This window comes from Schistocerca cancellata, chromosome 3, assembly GCF_023864275.1.
Source record: "Schistocerca cancellata isolate TAMUIC-IGC-003103 chromosome 3, iqSchCanc2.1, whole genome shotgun sequence".
Taxonomy (NCBI): Eukaryota; Metazoa; Arthropoda; class Insecta; order Orthoptera; family Acrididae; genus Schistocerca; species Schistocerca cancellata.
Window position 1 is genome coordinate 883,520,597 of NC_064628.1, and position 18,732 is coordinate 883,539,328.

General features: G+C 38.2%; 1 protein-coding gene across 1 annotated transcript in view; it reads right to left on the reverse strand.

The window, feature by feature from the left end:
* Nucleotides 1-18,732, reverse strand: part of LOC126176627 (probable chitinase 10) — a gene marked incomplete at its 3' end in the record, with an annotated part of 192,366 nt that overhangs the window by 70,967 nt on the left and 102,667 nt on the right. Inside the window, exons 23-27 of the mRNA XM_049923786.1 lie at nucleotides 12,348-12,483; nucleotides 12,119-12,261; nucleotides 7,302-7,487; nucleotides 5,437-5,562; nucleotides 4,581-4,728 (exon numbers count right to left, since the gene is read on the reverse strand). Coding sequence (XP_049779743.1) covers nucleotides 4,581-4,728; nucleotides 5,437-5,562; nucleotides 7,302-7,487; nucleotides 12,119-12,261; nucleotides 12,348-12,483 — 739 coding nt within the window. The remainder of the gene's footprint in view (nucleotides 1-4,580; nucleotides 4,729-5,436; nucleotides 5,563-7,301; nucleotides 7,488-12,118; nucleotides 12,262-12,347; nucleotides 12,484-18,732) is intronic.

Here is an 18,732-nt window from a genome sequence, read left to right on the forward strand (position 1 = left end):
ATATACATAATGTGATGATTAGAGCCATTTCCTGTGCTTCTAAGTGTTATGAAATAAGACATAAATCATAGGATAATGTATAACAGACAGCCTGTCATACCTCCACACAGCATTTATTAGTCATGCTGCCAAACATTGACACACATTAGCTCTCTGTTCAGCTTCAATAACTAAGGCAAATATTGTCATAAGTGTCCAGTTGCTTGCAACATATTCTGTTTGTGTGGTATATATAGTGACATATTCAAAAATATGTACTGCTCCTACCTAAGTGGTTAGCATACTGGACTCGCATTCGGGAGGACGACAGTTCAATCCCGTCTCCAGCCATCCTGATTTAGGTTTTCCGAGATTTCCCTAAATCGTTTCAGGCAAATGCCGGGATGGTTCCTTTGAAAGGGCACGGCTGATTTCCTTCTCCCTCCTTCCCTAACCCGAGCTTGCGCTCCGTCTCTAATGACCTCATTGTCGACGGGAAGTTAAACACTAACCACCACCACCACCACCACCTACCTAAGTGGCTGGACAACTTAACAGAGTATTAAACTTGTATTCAACAGCTCAGACAGACTCACTTCCTTCATATATATTGTTGTTTATTTTTATTATTTTCATTCAAAATGGAAACAAATATGTGGTTATGCATATGAAAAAAGAAATAACTCCTTTTTTATTCAAAAATACAGATGAGATATGCTCTATCTAGCAATTAATTCACATGAAGGTGATCTTATTTTTAATACTACTTTTATTTTATACAAATTAAAGGCATGGGTCATGAACTAACAGGGTTGATAGAAGATATCAAAAAACAACCATTAAAAATGTTCTGAGGTATGGTTCAAAAACTGAAGAAAATACATCTAAGTTCATAACAATAAGGATATTGAGAGAAATTTCTGGTATATCACTCATATTGTGCTATTTTAGTTCTTCATTGTAAGTTGCTGCATTGAGAATTTTTATACTTTGATATTTATCCTAACAGTGCACCAATTGGAGTCCTGGCACTGCAAAAGATAGTCAGTGTATCACTGTTTTTGGGAGACTGTGGCTATGAAAATATCTTCTTCATCTTCCTAACTGTGTACGTAAGGCAGAAACATCAGAGGGCAGTTGTCTGGACACACCTGCATTTACAAGGGTGTGCTAAAAGGCAATGTCTCTGAATTTTTTATATGAAAATGCTTAAAGTGTTAAAAAAAGAAATGTTATTAACATTCCACATCTTTATTCTTCATGTCTCCATATTTGCAGCCTCTGCTGCTAGAAATCTCTGAATTGTAGCCTGTAACATGACAGTGTATAATGGAGCTATGTTGGTACGTGAGAAACAGCATGCTGTAATTGAGTTATGAATTTGAAGAGTTCATCCACACATGAAGTGCTCTCTCCTTCAGCATGATAATGCCAGACCACACATGATAATCTGATGTCTTGGGTTCACTGTCATCGTTCATGCTCCATACAGGCCCTACTTGGCCCCATCAGATTTTCATCTGTTTCCAGAACTTAAAGAACTCCTTCAAGGACTTCAGTTTATTAGTGATGAAGTGATGCAAGCAGAAGTGATGTTGTGGCTCCATCAACAAGTTAAAATAGTCTACAGTGATGGTATGAACAAACTGGTCTCTAGACACAGGTTTCTAGACCAAATATATGGTCTCTTACTGGGAGAAATGTCTTCATCACTAGGGTGACTATATTGAGAAATAAATATGTAGACATGAAGAATAAAGATGTAGAATTTTAATAATGTTTGTTTTATTTATAAAGCTTTAAGATTTTTTCACATAAAAAAACTGAAGGCATTATTTCCCAGCGCATCCTTGTACTTTAGATCATACACAATAATGTGGTAGATCCATGATTCATGTTGGATTCTCTGTGAATTTGCTTGCTTGAACTCACAAATTTAGTGCTTGATATATTGTTTCTCTGCTTTGGCTGTGATGGTGTGTAGGAATTATCAGCCAGGCACAACATCAGAAAACCTATAAGATACGTTTTCGAACTGTTGTCAATGGACCTTTTTGTGCCCTAATACTAGATATGTCTACTCCAGAAATGATTTGCTGGTATATAATGGCTATTCCTCATATATTTATTACTATTCTTTACTTAATGAGCAAACTGACAAATGCTACAAGATAAATACCCAGCAAAGTTTCTAATCGGTCCACAAAAAAGAAAAACAATTGTGAAGTTCTTGTATTTGTGCCCACAATTTCTATCAGATATTTTTTGATATGAGGCATGCACTAAAAATATAAATGTTCAGATCAGTATTAAATATGCTTGCCTCTGTCATATTACTTTATTCTGATTTTATTCTCCATTCTCTCTTTACTTACATCACATACGGCATGGACCTTATAACCATGTGCCTGCTCTACAAGCCTCTTCCAGTTCTTTCTGCTGAGTCTGTTGGTTGTGCTTTTGATACTGAGGTTCAGCCTAGCTGTCATCATGGATGTTGTCTCAGCACCTACATTCCACTTCTTCTCATTCCAGCTATTATTCTAGACATCGCTACAACAGGTAGCCTTTTCTCTGACATTCTCGCTGTATGACTATCCCAGCTCAACCTCCTCTTCTTTAGCCCTTCAATGACATTACAATGTTTGTACAACTTCCATATTTATATTTTTATCCTCTATTCCTTGTTGTTTTCACTGATAACACATGCAACAAATTTCTTAATATTTTCCTTTCATATATTAATAATTTTTCTTCCTCTTTATTTCTATGTGTTAAAGCTTCACATCCACATAATATTACTGGTAAGACAGCTAAATTTTAGAGTTAATACTGAGTGATATTTTCTAAGATACTGATATAAACTGTGAAGTGTTTTGTTAGCTGATTCTATGTGGGCATCTATTTCTATATTCATTTTGCTGTCTTGTCCGCCCCTGGTAGCTGAGTGGTCAGCTTGACAGAATGTTAATCCTAAGGGCTCTGGTTCGACTCCTGTCTGGGTCAGAGATTTTCTCTGCTCAGGGACTGGGTGTTGTGTTGTGCTAATCATCATCATATCATCCCCATCGATGCACAAGTCACCAAAGTGGCGCCAAATTGAAAGACTTGCACCAGGCGAACGGTCTACCTGACGGAAGGTCCTAGTCACACGACATTTTTTTATTTTTCTGTCTTTACTAAAAAGACTGCCTTCATCTGTTTGGTGAACTGTTTTGAAAGTGAATCCATTAAGTGATAGGTCCACTACTTCAGATATTCTTACTCATGTTCAGTAAATTCTGTCCTGTTCCTGAAACATATGTTGAGTATTCTGACCAGTCACTGTTTTACATGAATGAATTGATAACCTTCTGCACAGTCCCAAATGTGGTGACCAGGAGTCTTGATTTTTGTGGTGCCCTACCACTAGGAAAGTTACCCTCACCACAGCTTGACAAGCCTTTCGTGTACATATTAGTTTTGGTTTGCCCCAAGTATTTTATTATCCCAGTACCCTTATATCTGGAGAGCAATCCCTTATCCATCACCTGGGCAATGCCCAATGGAGGGATGGGGACTAGCAACCCTTCTCTATCAGCCATCTAATTAACACAAATAAGACACTGAATAACCTCCATCACTTTTTACTGTGAAGCCAAGTATTTACCTTTCCCTAACCACAAAATCAGCACTAAATGCCAGAGAACTTAACAAATCCTACTGTTTCACCTTCCATCAATTTTATTCCAGGGGCTTCTCTGTCTCTTTACAACCTATGAGACCCCATCGTTATCCTATCACATCACAATTAGTACAGATTGTTTCCATGTTTTACTTCATTATAACGTAGTACAACATAATAAGAATTTTTTTTTCTCTCAGCTGTAAATGGTTAACATTATGACAATAACGTTTATTGAAGAATGTATTTTTGGTTTTATTTAATTTGATATGACCATTGCCATTTTTTTTTCTGATGCTTTTGTTTCACTATCCGAAACCAAATAAGGTCATTCCTTCACCTCTGCAGTCATAAAATATACATTCCTGTTATTGTACACAGTAGTCCATTTTCTACATACAATTTCATAATTTCATGTCATATTTGTTCAGACAGGTTAGGATATGAGCTTCCCTTACCTAAGACTCCATTTTTTCTGCCAGTCACAACTGGCTACTTTGACCTAATGGCTCTGCTTGATTATGTTCCCTTTGATTTCATTACCACAGATAAGGAGCTTGGAGGTCTTGCTTGGTAAGTTTATATTTTTTCCTATCCAGTTTCACTTGTTTTTTTTATGTGTTTTGAAGTTTATATTTTTTCCTATCCAGTTTTACCTGTTTTTTTTTTATGTGTTTTGGTTCAGGAGTAAGTATCAGTGAAATGTATCTGAATAACTCCAGATAATCATACCAAGGCACAACACTGACTGACAATTTGCTGTCGAAACCCTTTACTATCCTAATGAATAATGTGACTGGGAAAAAATCTACAGATGCAATCAACAGTTATTCTACGTGATACTTTCACATCTTAATAATTTATCCTGTGAATGTGAATGTTAAATAAGATCAATGACTTAATGTAAATTAACTTCTGTTGGTTACTTTGTGCATACCTCCATCTCCTCCTGGTGGTGCCGCCAATACTGTGCGAATTGTATTTAGAAGAGGATGTGTACCACCACCACATCGGTTGCGGAAATCATCTAGGTCAAGGGCCCATATCATTCCACCACCAAGGCCCAATTTCCTTATGTATTCACTCTACAAAAACAGCAGTAATTGTTATAAGAATATTAAATAGACCAAAATTAGATAGTTTAACTCTAAACATCCCTTAGAATATGAAAATTATGTTATAGTTTGTAAACTTCTTGTGACCAGCATAACCAGTATTATTTGGTACCAATCACACTCAGTTTTTTGATTATTCAGACTGGTCCATGTGAAATGGATACTAACACATATACAACAGTAAATCAAAATAAATTACATTCAAGAAGATATGAAGCAATATTCACATATGTATCAATATATGAAAATTATATCTAAGTAACTGAGCTTTTTCAACCAGACATATGTGGTAACTGATTTAAAAATATGGAATAATGATGAGAGTTGTGAAAGAAGAACAGTGACAGGCAGAAGAAGTTACACAAACTTCAATATGTGATAAAGTTAAGATAGCAGGCAGAAACAACCATGAGTCAAATAACAATAAAGCTAATCATGTAATTAGATGTAAGTAACTTACTCCAGGGCAGGTGCAAGAACTGGTGTGATTTATTTATCAAGAGAAAACATAAGAGTGGACGTAATAATAAGGCAATTATGATCAGGGGCAATAGAGAGGAAAACAAAATTTAACATACAACAAATAACGTGTTTAACTAAGCAAAGCAGTCATATTTTTGAACTGTACAAAGGAAACGAGGGGTAATGGAGACTACGTAAGAAATGCAATAATCATACCTTTTGTTGAATCATTGCAACATCATCAAAACTGACCCACTGGTTGCCTTTGAATGCATATGGTCCCATCCTTCGCTCTGGGTCCTGCACAACTGTCCATCCTTTGTTCTTAATTCTGTCACAAATCTGAAACATTTTAAGAACAGCCATTGTACACAGCAGTTTTCTTTCTAGAAAAGACCATGCTTCATATGGATGATAGACATGAATGTCTAGCAAACTTTTATCATATGAATTAGTGTAGAAAGTATGCTCAACTTTGATTTTAAAATAAAAAATGTATGTCTCATAGTGACAGCAAACAAGAACTGATGTGATGATGAGATTGTGTTTCAGCCACATGACATGATGATGATTGTTTTAAAGGTCATGCAGTGATCAGCTTTGCAAATATATACACAGTCCTTTACTACTGATACCTAGTACCAGTGGCAGCTGGTTATGTGCTACAGTAGTCTGTAAATATTGCACTTAAATTATGCTGTTTCTCTTCAAATGTAAGCCATAAATCACACTAAAATTATACCATTTCTTTTTGAATGCAAGCAAGAAACTGCAGTAAAATTATTCCATTTTTCTTCGAATGAATGCTGGTATGAAAATAAAATGGATGAAAACACGTCTTGTAGTGCTCTCTCCATGATAAATACAAACCAGTGTGGAGTACTGAAATTATGCTCAGCTGTGATACGAACAACTCAGAGATGGAACACAGCTGTCTGCTTTCAACTGCGCATGCTCTGATATTTCATCATCACTTCTGGCACTAAGATTGGTATGTTGTTCACAGCACCAGATAAGTTTTTTATTTGAAAGAATGTTTAATGTATTGTGCAAGTGTAGAGTATGAGGGACTTTTGAGGAGCAGTTGACCTAACGGCACCTTGGCCAACTAGCCAAGTCCACTGACTGGCAATTTGTCAACCTGTGATGAATTCCCTCTGTTATCACCATATTTTTTTAATTTTATTTTGTTCCTTGCAATGTTAAACTATTAATTATGAAATTTGAATATATTTAAACAATTCAATTTATGTATGTAAAATTAATATATTCAACAATGTAGGAAAAAACTGATTGCTACTTACTCTAAAGATGACACATTATTTTTCAGGTAGATGCAGTTAAAAGACAGTAACACATAAGCTTTTGGCCACAGCCTTCATCAGCAGAAGAATGAGAAACACACACCACTCATTCACACAAGCAAGCACACCTCATGTACACATGATCGCCAACTCTGGCAGATCAGACCAGAATGCATTCTGGCAGTCTGGTCCAAGCTTCAGGAGTAGGCGATCATGTATGTGAGGTGTGATTGCTTGTGTAAATGAATGGTGTGTGTGTTTCTCTTTCTTTTTCTGATGAAGGCTGTTGCCAAAGGCTTATGTGTAAGCATCTTTTAATTGTGCCTGTCTCTAACTTAATGTGTCATCTTTATAGTCAGTAACAACCTAACTTTTCCTACATTGTTGATATTCCAGCCAGGAGTTTCCATTGTTTTATTGATTTATGATTACTACCCTTCTGAATAAAAACTCTATAGGTCACCACATTGTAGCATATTGGTTACATTTTGCATGAGCCACCACTGCCTAAAACAATACAAAAGTATGAAATAATGAAATTTAAATGAGGGTGAAGCACATACAACTAAATTAGCATAAACTGTGTGTTCTTCAGAGAAGTGTGACACCACCAAGGCATCCAGTCATAAATATAAAATTTATTTATGCAGTGAAAACTCTATAGAACAGGCAGACAACAGCTGATGTGAATGGTACAAAATTACTAGTATTTTAAGTTTATTAGGGTTCTAAAGTAAGCAGAAGTGACTGAAATTCCATACAGAACTCATCTGTTACCTCATAATAGGCCAGAAAACCAGCAGCCCTTGTGAATTCTCCAGCCTGGCCTGGTCCAGTTGATCGAGCATTTAGACCATTAGTAGAAGCTTTCTCCAGTTGGAAAGACTGGCCATACAAAGGCATACCCATGACGATTTTGCGCCTGGGTGCTCCTTCTGATATCCAGTAATTAATGGAGAAGTTCTGAAATGATGAAGACTCTTTAGAGATATACTATAGAATTTTCAGAAACTTGGGAAGACATTTTATTATTTCTCTGTAATCAATATGTGAGTGTAAAATGGTAGCCACAATCTGCCCAGAAAATTAAATGGCTTCTTCATTTTGATGCAGTGCTATCAGCTTCCACCCACAGCTTTGACTACTGTTCCAGTTCTAGCATGATTTTATGTATTCATGCCTCAACCACAGTACAGGCCAGAGCACAACATAAATGCATTCCTTACGCAGTAAAATGATACAAATATTTCTGGTAAATTAGTTTCCTCCTAGTTAGTATTCAGCAAAGACAGATCACATCTTGCACACAGCTTTCTTGTAGATCATACTTAATGGAAAATGTGTCCTATTTTTTCTTCTGACATTCCTATAGTGTTCGCTACTTCACAAATCTTTAATTTACAATTGCCCAAAGTGATACAATGCATTTTCTTGATTTTTTTTATCTGTGGTTGCAGAATTGGGATATCTTTCTCGTCTTCAAGAGACTTAGGAAACCATTTGAATTTAGCTGTTTACATCTTAAAATATGCAACATGGCTAGTTTCAGAAGCTGTACAGACACAACTATTTTTAAGATCACAGTGATACTTGATTTACATCATCTTGCAACATGTTCCTACATACTAAAAGCCAAATTTCATGGTTATCATGACATCTCTGTGACAGGCTGCCAACTTTATCCCCATAGTTACAAAAGTACAATATACACTTTCACTTATTTGCTATTTGTACAGCCATCTTCAGGCAAACACCCAGAAGGAGAGGAGTAACCAAAATAAAATTTCATGGGTTGAGAGAGTATGTGATGTTATTTCCGTGATTACAAAATCAAATAAAATTTACAAAGAACACAGACATGTTCTATTGGGGACAGATCTGTGGATATTGTTAGCTCCAAGAATACTTCAATATCACACAGCCTACTTATCAGCATGGGCTACTGGATGGACTGGATGCATGTACTAATTAAGTTGGGGAGGGAGTCCCAGAACTGTTGTATCCTCTCCTGGGGCAAGCTTTTGCACAACTGTTTTAACTGGTCTTTAGTATTCTGGATACTGGCAATAGGTCAGAGTTGACATCTGAGCTAGTCCCACACAGACACATTCTATTGGGGGCAGGAAAATCTCAATATCGCACAGGAAGTTTAGAGACATATGTGCTTTTCGTTGATAATCATTGTCCTGTTGAAAAATGGCACCATGATACTGTCACAGTAGAAGTAACACGTGAGGGCACAGGATGTCCATGACTAACTGTTATGTCATCAGAGTATCCTCAATTGCTGCCAACCTTGTAGCCTGGAGTCATAGCCGATGGCACCCAACACCATCACATCAGGAGTAACACTGCTGTGCCTCTTCAGAACATCGAAAAAATGGGACCTCTTCCCAGGTTGCACCTATAATCAACTGATGACAGTCATCTGGGGTAGTGCAGAACCACAGTTCACTACTGAACACAATGTGATGCTGCTCATCAGCAGCCCCAGCTCCGCAGCCACGACACAACACAAGTTTAGTAGCAGTTTTAACGGCAGCCTATGCTCGGGATGATAAGTCCCTAAACTGGCTGCTGCCAGTCTCCAGTCAATGGTGCAAAGTACCACAGAGTGTTACAGTGAATCCAATACTTGTTCTCAGATGGAAGGAGCAGATGTGAAGTGGCTACGATGTGCTTGGTGCACAATGCAGTGATCCTCCCTTGTGGTGCTCAGACATGGTTGACTAAAACTTCGATGGTGAGTATGCCTGCCCTCATGTTCCCATGGATTCTGACATCAGGCCACTGCCACAGCTGAATGCCCCAAAAATCTAGATATTGCATGATTTGGCCATTATTAATATGGGAGAAATACCACAAAACTCTTACAATAGATTTTTATCCTCTTATCAGATCATGAAAACTGGCAGAAAAAAATGTGATTTACGTTCTGCCACTCTTCTGCAGATATGTCAGGGATGTATCTGTTTGAAGTTGTAGGAGGAGGATACTGACAAGCAGTTTCTCCCAGATCCACACAAAGCACAACTGTGGAGCTCTCTTAACAAACGAAAATCTGTTTCAGTCACTGATAAAGACTTATAAAACATCAGGACAATGACAAATGTGGAAGCAATTAATTGTGGCACACAGTGAATAACTGTGCTGAAGGATGCGTAAAAGGCATCATTATGAGTAAGTAATGGGACTGCTCGAGTTGGATCAAAAAGTCACCACAGTTGTGTATGTGCTACGAGTGCTGAAAATTGTGATCACACAGCTGAAGAGAGGCACACAACTGTGCCGGCGCATTCTGGTGAGTATGGAAAATACGTAACAGACAGAGAAGATTAGGGCACATACCAAGTGATGAAAGGAATAGGTCTGCATTCATGTAAAAATTGCTTCATAACTTGCTAATGGTCCTGGCACTTTGTTACCTCCACAACCATTTCACTATAACTGCACAGTGTCACTCAGTATAGTGAGAGGTTTGTTAAGTGCATTCCAGTGACATCTGTCCATCAGTGTGCCACAGAGTTATAATGTACTAAACATTGAGATTGAAGCTAACAGCAGCAGGCCAGGATGGTATACACTGAAGTGACAAAAGTCTTGGGATACCTCCTAATATTATGTTGGGCCTCCTTTTGCGCCATGTAGTGCAGCAGCTTGACGTGGCAAGGACGGAACAACTTGTTCAAATTACCCTGCAGAAATAGTGAGCCAAGTCATCTCTCTAGCCATCCACAATTGCGGATGTGTTGCTGGTGCAAAATTTTCTGTACAAAATGACTTCTCAATTATGTCCCATAAATGTTCAATCTGATTCATTTCAGGCCATCTAGGTTGCCAAATCATTTGCTTGAATTGCCCAGAATGTTCTTCAAACCAATCATGAACAACTGTGAACTGGTGAATGGTGCCTTATCATCCATGGAAATTCCATTGTTTTTTAGGAACAATAAGTTCATGAATGTCCGCACCTGGTAGCTGAGTGGTCAGCGCGACAGAATGTCAATCCTAAATGTCCGGGTTCTATTCCCGGCTGCGTCGGAGATTTTCTCCACTCAGGGACTGGGTGTTGTGTTGTCCTGATCATCATCATTTAATTCCCATCGACATGCAAGCCGCCGAAGTGGCGTCAAATCGAAAGACTTGCACCCGGCGAACGGTCTACCCGACGGGAGGCCCTAGTCACACATTTATTAGTTCACGAATGGCTGCAAATGATCTCAAAGCAGCTGAACATAATCATTTCCAATCAATGATCAGTTCAATTGGACTAGAGGTCCCAGTCCATTCCATATAAATGCAGCTGACATTGTTATGGAGCCACCAACCACTTGCACGTTGACAACCTGGGTCCATGGCTTCGTGGGGTCTGCACCACACCTGAATCCCACCAATCAGGTCTTACCAACTGAAATTGGGACTCACCTGACCAGGCCATGGTTCTCCAGTCATCTAGGGTTCAATCGATACGGTCACGGGCCCAGGAGAGGCGCTGCAGGCGATGTCGTCCTGTTAGCAAAGGCACTCGCGTCGGCCAATTGCTGCCATAGCCCATTAAGGCCAGATTTTGCCACACTGTCCTAATGGATACATTCATTGTACAATTCACATTGATTTCTGCAGTTATTTCACACAGTGTTGCTTGTCTGTTAGCACTGACAACTATGTGCAAACAACGTTGCTCTCGGTCGTTGAGTGAAGGATGTTGGGCACTATGTTGCCTCTGGTGAGTGATAATGCCTGAAATGTGGCATTCTCAGCACACCCTTGACACTATAGATCATGGAATATTAAATTCCATAATGATTTCTGAAATGGAATGTCCTATGCATCAAGCTACAACTACCATTCCATGTTCAAAGTATGTCAGTTCCTGTAGTGCGGCCATAATCACATCAGAAACCCATTCACATGAATCACATGAGTATAAATGTCAGATTTATCAATGCACTACCCTTTTATAACATGTGTATATGATACTATTGCCATCTGTATATGTGCATATCACTGTCCCATAACTTTTGTTACCTCAGTGTATATTTCTGGATTTCCTGTTTTCATGAGCATTCATCCTTAATAATTAGGCTATCTAGGTATGCATCTAGGCCTGACTCAAACACAGGTGTGAGTCCTGATCTGACAGATTTGCCTTTGTCATTACAGTTTTATTACTGTGCAGGTTCAACATGTTGGAATGCATTGCACTGATATCATTCTGTGTCACTACATCTATATTGATGTAGTCCCCATTGATTCATTTGCTTCATTTCAGTGCATTTAATTCATTTCTTGATGGTTAGTTGGTATAAACATGGTAACATAATTTCCTGTCATCACACAATACTGTTCTGAGTGCAGCTTTGTGTTGTTGTTGTCCTAGCACATTCGTGATGCATAAGTCTTGTTGTATTGTGTAAAAACAAAGAAAGTAAACTCTTTTGATGCTGATGCAGTCCACTGGTATTCCATTGCCCATGTTAACAAAAGTAACATGACTGTCTGTTAGCAATTGTCTAACATTACAAGTTTTATCAAGTTTAAGAGTACTTTATAAGATACAGTACAGAGTGCAACTTATTTCTTTTGTTACTTACAGCATTAAAGAAGTAGAAATCGTCATCAGGATGGAAATAAAGAGGTGCTACATGTCCTGTTTTCTTGTCCCACTGGCCATGGAAATCATAAGTCATCACTGCTATCCAATCAAGATTCTCTGCCAGAGTTTTAACATCATAACCTGGATGGCAACATAAAAAGTGTAAGAAACATCTGAAAGCATACATAAATACACACTGCAAATGAATGACATTTCTCTTCCTATACCTGCATCAATTACAGTTTTGCTTGGAGATACAGCTGAAGATAACAACAATCCCTTAGGCTCAAAGGCCTGCCTTAACTCTTTGACCAGTGCAGCAAATGATGATTTGTCTGAAGCTGGTCCCTTGGCACAATCAACCTAAAAAGATAAAAAAATTAAAGAACTGTGTGGAACAAAATGCTCGTTTCTTTGTATTTAAACATGAACAAAAAAATAATTCTTACATTAGTTACCAGTACTTTTAAAGACTATTTAAAAGTGATGGTATGCAAATATCACAACATGGATGTTTGCCACTTGTTTTTATTCTTTCTGTATCAAAGCTGTGTCTATGTCTGCTGTATTTCTACAGTTACCAATGCAATATTAGGTTGCCGTATTGTGTACCTGTCAATGGCTCAACGCTTCTACTATTCAGTGAGTTGTTTCCTGAACTCTTAAATTATTTATATTCTGGCTGAATTATAGTTATGATATGCCAACAGAGACAGGCAAAAGCTTATATATTAACTTTTGGAGCCAGAAGCTCATCCATCTGATGGAGGAGAGTGAAACAAAACCCAAAGTAGGTGACAACACTACAGGACAAGACAAGAAACAAATCAACAGCTGATAATACAACAGTGTGCTGAGTTTCCATTCATTCTGTCCAGATGTGTGTCCTTTGATCTGAGCATCTCTGATTAATCTTGTTTTTTTTTTCCAAAAAAGATCCTAATTTTTTAGGATACCTATTTGAGTGACTTTTATGCTTAGCAGATAAATACTTTTCTATAATCTGTACCTAGTTTCATTTTGAATGTAATTTTTCTTGTCAATCTTTCATTCATTCCTAATATCTAATCTATTTATTTGTATTTATTTCTTTGTTTGTTATGATATATAGGTCATGGAGTTCCTTGTCCTACACATGTTGCAAAAATAAATTTTAATTTTAATTCCAATATAACAAATTGCTAGACAGCTTGCTAGCTCAAATCATTAAAGAGTTAATAGTCTTGATACCACCTGAAGGAGAATAAAAGAAGTCTTCAGAGAAAAGAGAAGCAGCTGTATAAATATCAAGAGGTTAGATAGAAAACCAGTACTAAGCAAAGAAGAGAAAACTGAAAAGGAGTATATAGAGGGGCTACACCAGTGCAATGAACTTGCAGGCAATATTATAGAAAGGGCAGAGGACGTAGAGGAAGATAAGACACCAGGTATTATATTCTGGGAAGAATTTGACAGAGCACTGAAACACCTAAGTCGAAACAAGGCCCCTCGAGTAGATGACATGCTGTATGAACTACTGATATCTTTGAGAGAGCCAGCTATGACAAAACTATTCCACTGGGTGAGCAAGATGTAGACAGGAGACATACCCTCAGACTTCAAAAACAATGTAATAAATCCAATTCCAAAGAAAGGAGGAGCAGACAGGTGTCAACATTTCCAAACCATCAGTCCAGTAAGTCATTGTTGCAAAGTACTGACACAGATTATTGACAGAAGAATGGAAAAACTGGTAGAAGCCTTGGGGAACATCAGTTTGAGTTCTGGAGAAATGCTGGAATATGCAAGGCAGGCCCAATGACTTATCGTAGAACATAGGTTAAAGAAAGACAAACATACACTTATAGCATTTGTAGATTCAGAGAAAGCTTTTAACAGTGTTGACTGGGATACACACTTTAAATTTCTGAAGATACCAGGGATAAAATGCAGGGAAAAAAAGGTTACTTCCATCTTGTACAGAAACCAGATAGCAGTTGTAAGAATCTAAAGGCATGAAAGGAAAGCAGTGTTTCAGGAGTGACACAGGATTGAAACCTATCTCCAATATTATTCAATCTGTATGTTGAGCAGTCTGTAAAGGAAACCAAAGAAAATTTTGAGAAAGAAGAAATAAAAATTTTGAGGTCTGTCAATGATGTGGTAATTCTGTCAGAGACAGTAAAGAACTTGGAAGAGCAGCTGAATGGAATTGCCAGTATCTTGAAAGGAGGATATAAATGAACATTAACAAAAGCACAAAGGATAATGGAATGTAGTTGAATTAACTTAGGCAGTGCTGAGGGAATTAGATTAGGAAACAATACACTAAAAACATTATATGAGATTTGCTATTTGGGCATCAAAATAACTGATGAGAGAATACAAAAGTATTTATCTGGAGTGCAGCCTTGTATGGAAGTGACATGGATGATAAACAGTTCAGACAAGAAGAGAACAGAAGATTTTGGTGTTACAGAAGAATGCTGAAGATTAAATGGGTAAATGTAAGTAACGAAGGGGTACTGAATATAACTGGGGAGCAAAGAAATTTGTAGCATAACTTGACTAAAAGAAGGGATCAAGAAGGGATCAGTTCATCATACACATTCTGAAACATCAAGGGATCAACAATCTAGTACCGAAGGAAAGTGTAGGGGGTAAAAATTGTAGAAGAAGACCAAGAGAGGAATATAATAAACAGGTTCAAAAGGATGTATGTCGCAGTAGTTAATTAGACATGAAGAGGCATGCACAGGATAGAGTAGCTTGGAGAGCTGCATCAAACTAGACTTAGGACTGAAGACTGCTACAACAACAATACAGAGTTTCTCAGGTGGAATGGTCAACAACAAGTGATATGACAGGAATGCTCTTTTGAAGCAAAAAACATCACATGGACATATGCCTAGTCTAAATGATTTCTGATATAGAACACATTTAATGTATATTTCTTTTTGGGCCCAACCACATTTACCCTAATCACTGTGTTGTTCATGGCAGTATAATTAATTGGCCACCAAGATTGCCAAACCTTATGCCATTAGTACAGGGTTATTACAAATGATTGAAGCGATTTCACAGCTCTACAATAACTTTATTATTTGAGATATTTTCACAATGCTTTGCACACACATACAAAAACTCAAAAAGTTTTTTTAGGCATTCACAAATGTTCGATATGTGCCCCTTTAGTGATTTGGCAGACATCAAGCCGATAATCAAGTTCCTCCCACACTCGGTGCAGCATGTCCCCATCAATGAGTTCGAAAGCATCGTTGATGCGAGCTCGCAGTTCTGGCACGTTTCTTGGTAGAGGAGGTTTAAACACTGAATCTCCCACATAACCCCACAGAAAGAAATCGCATAGGGTTAAGTCGGAAGAGCGTGGAGGCCATGACATGAATTGCTGATCATGATCTCCACCACGACCGATCCATCGGTTTTCCAATCTCCTGTTTAAGAAATGCCGAACATCATGATGGAAGTGCGGTGGAGCACCATCCCGATGAAAGATGAAGTCGGCGCTGTTGGTCTCCAGTTGTGGCATGAGCCAATTTTCCAGCATGTCCAGATACACGTGTCCTGTAACATTTTTTTCGCAGAAGAAAAAGGGGCCGTAAACTTTAAACCGTGAGATTGCACAAAACACGTAAACTTTTGGTGAATTGCGAATTTGCTGCATGAATGCATGAGGATTCTCTACTGCCCAGATTCGTACATTGTGTCTGTTCACTTCACTATTAAGAAAAAATGTTGCTTCATCACTGAAAACAAGTTTCGCACTGAACGCATCCTCTTCCATGAGCTGTTGCAACCGCGCCGAAAATTCAAAGTGTTTGACTTTGCCATCGGGTGTCAGGGCATGTAGCAATTGTAAACGGTAAGGCTTCTGCTTTAGCCTTTTCCGTAAGATTTTCCAAACCGTCGGCTGTGGTACATTTAGCTCCCTGCTTGCTTTATTCGTCGACTTCTGCGGGCTACGCGTGAAACTTGCCCGCACGCGTTCAACCATTTCTTCGCTCACTGCAGGCCGACCCGTTAATTTCCCCTTACAGAGGCATCCAGAAGCTTTAAACTGCGCATACCATCGCCGAATGGAGTTAGCAGTTGGTGGATCTTTGTTGAACTTTGTCCTGAAGTGTCGTTGCACTGTTATGACTGGCTGATGTGAGTGCATTTCAAGCACGACATACGCTTTCTCGGCTCCTGTCGCCATTTTGTCTCACTGCGCTCTCGAGCGCTCTGGCGGCAGAAACCTCAAGTGTGGCTTCAGCCGAACAAAACTTTATGAGTTTTTCTACGTATCTGTAGTGTGTCGTGACCATATGTCAATGAATGGAGCTACAGTGAATTTATGAAATCGCTTCAATCATTTGTAATAGCCCTGTATATGAAGATGGTATCTATTCTTTCGGACATGTCCAAAAGAACAGATACCATCAGTGACCATGCAGCTCTCTTAGAATGAAATGATAATTAAATCAAGACCCTAAGCTGTTGACAGGCATTGGTAAACATCAACGGGGACAGTTGAAAATGTGTGCTCCGACTGGGACTCGAACCTGGGATCTCCTGCTTACATGGTAGATGCTATATCCATATGAGCCACAGAGGATAGTGTGGCTGCAGGGATTTATCCCTTGCATGCTCCCCATGAGACCCACATTCTCAACTTAATGTCCATTACACTCATTACTCGTAGCAGACAGTCTTACCAGTCCCGTAAGAGTTCAGGCAATGTGTGTGCATCCAGCACAGAAGAATGAGGTCAATGGCCGGTTAACCTTAACTATATGAAGATGGTATCTATTCTTTCGGACATTTGATTGTCATTTCATTATGCCATTACAGTTTTGTTTATGGGGTTGTAGTCTGAGATGTACAAGTAAAAGGTGAATACACAAAATTAACTTCTTGGACATTGCTGCCATCATTATGGAACATGCAGAGGCATTCAGACAAGAAACACTTTTTCTCCCAAGAGTGCACAAATGCACTGAAGTTGATGGTGAGATATTCAAACATTCAATGTAAACTGTACGACAGCTATAGTGTCATGTGTATGATAATTCTTTGAGGTGAATGGGCTAAAAGCACATATTTTTAGTTAATACTTCATAAAAAGAATAGTGTAATGTTTACTTCTGTTGTACATGTGTGAACCTCACAATGTACCAAACAATACAGAAAACAAATGAGAATGTGTATTAATGTGTTTTCTCTCAGAAACCATTCACAATACAGCATATGTCCATATGAAATTTTCTGCTTCAAATGACCCTTTCTATCACACCCCTAAATTCTGACCATTCCTCCTGGAACACCCTGTATATCGGTCCAGAGCTGTATGAATTTCTTGATGCAAGTCATTTTCCTGTGTAGGTAGTTTTATTTTGAATAATCACTGTATTCCATGATTTAGCTACCAGCTATTTTCACCCCCTTGGGCCTTTTCAAGTTACCTGGCGGTGAAAATGACAGCAAAAATTACAGCAGCTTCAAGTTGAATATACACTAATGTTTGATCCGGGACAGAATAATGGCAATATAGTGAAAAGGATAGACTCTACTCACCATATATCGACATCTACATCTATATCGATACTCTGCAATCCACCTTACGGCATGTGGTGAAAGGTACCCTGTACCACTACTAGTCATTCCCTTTCCTATTTCACTTGTAAACAGAACAAGGAAAAAGTGAATGTCTATAGGCCACCATATAAGCCCTAATTTCTTGTATCTCATATTCATGGTCCTTATGTATAATGTATATTGGAGGCAACATAATTGTTCTAATTGCTCTGCAGTCAGCTTCAAATCACAGTTCTCTAAACTTTTTCAATAGTATTCCTCGAAAAGAATGTCTCCTACCCTCCAGGGATTCCCATTTGGTTTCCCAAAGCATCTCCATAACACCTGTGTGTTATTTGAACCTACCGGTAACAAATCTAGCAGCCCACCTCTGGATAGCTTCAATAACTTCCTATAATTCGACCTGGTCCAGATCCCAAACACTTTAGCAGTAGTCAATAATAAGTCACACTAGCATCCTATATGTGATCTTTACAGATGGACCACACTTTCCTAGAATTCTCCCAATAAACCAAAGTTGACTATTCAACTTTCCTACTATAATCCTCATGTTATTCCATTTCACATCGCTTTGTAATGTTATGCCCAGGTGACTGTGCCGAGCATTATACTTCGAATGCTGTATCCAAAAATTACTGTCTTGTTTTTCCTACTCATCTGCATTAACTTACATTTTTACACATCCAGAGCTAGCTGCCATTCATCACACCAATGAGAAATTTTGTCTGGTAAGAGATGATTATTACAGCAGATGCACCAAATAGCTGCTTATAATAAGTAAACTTTATATATGACAGACTGTTTTGGCTTTATCACCATTTTCAAGTATGTCTAGATTGATATGCTGTCCACACTACAACATTAGTGGACTGTCTTATAACTGTCACTGTTTTAATAAGATGGTAAATGATATCAATAGGTTGAATATAAAATGTTAATTTAACATTTGTTAACATATAGTGTCATAAGAGTGGAGCTGTCAAACCACTGTCATATTGTAATTAACATTTTATTTTCAACATATTGACATCATTC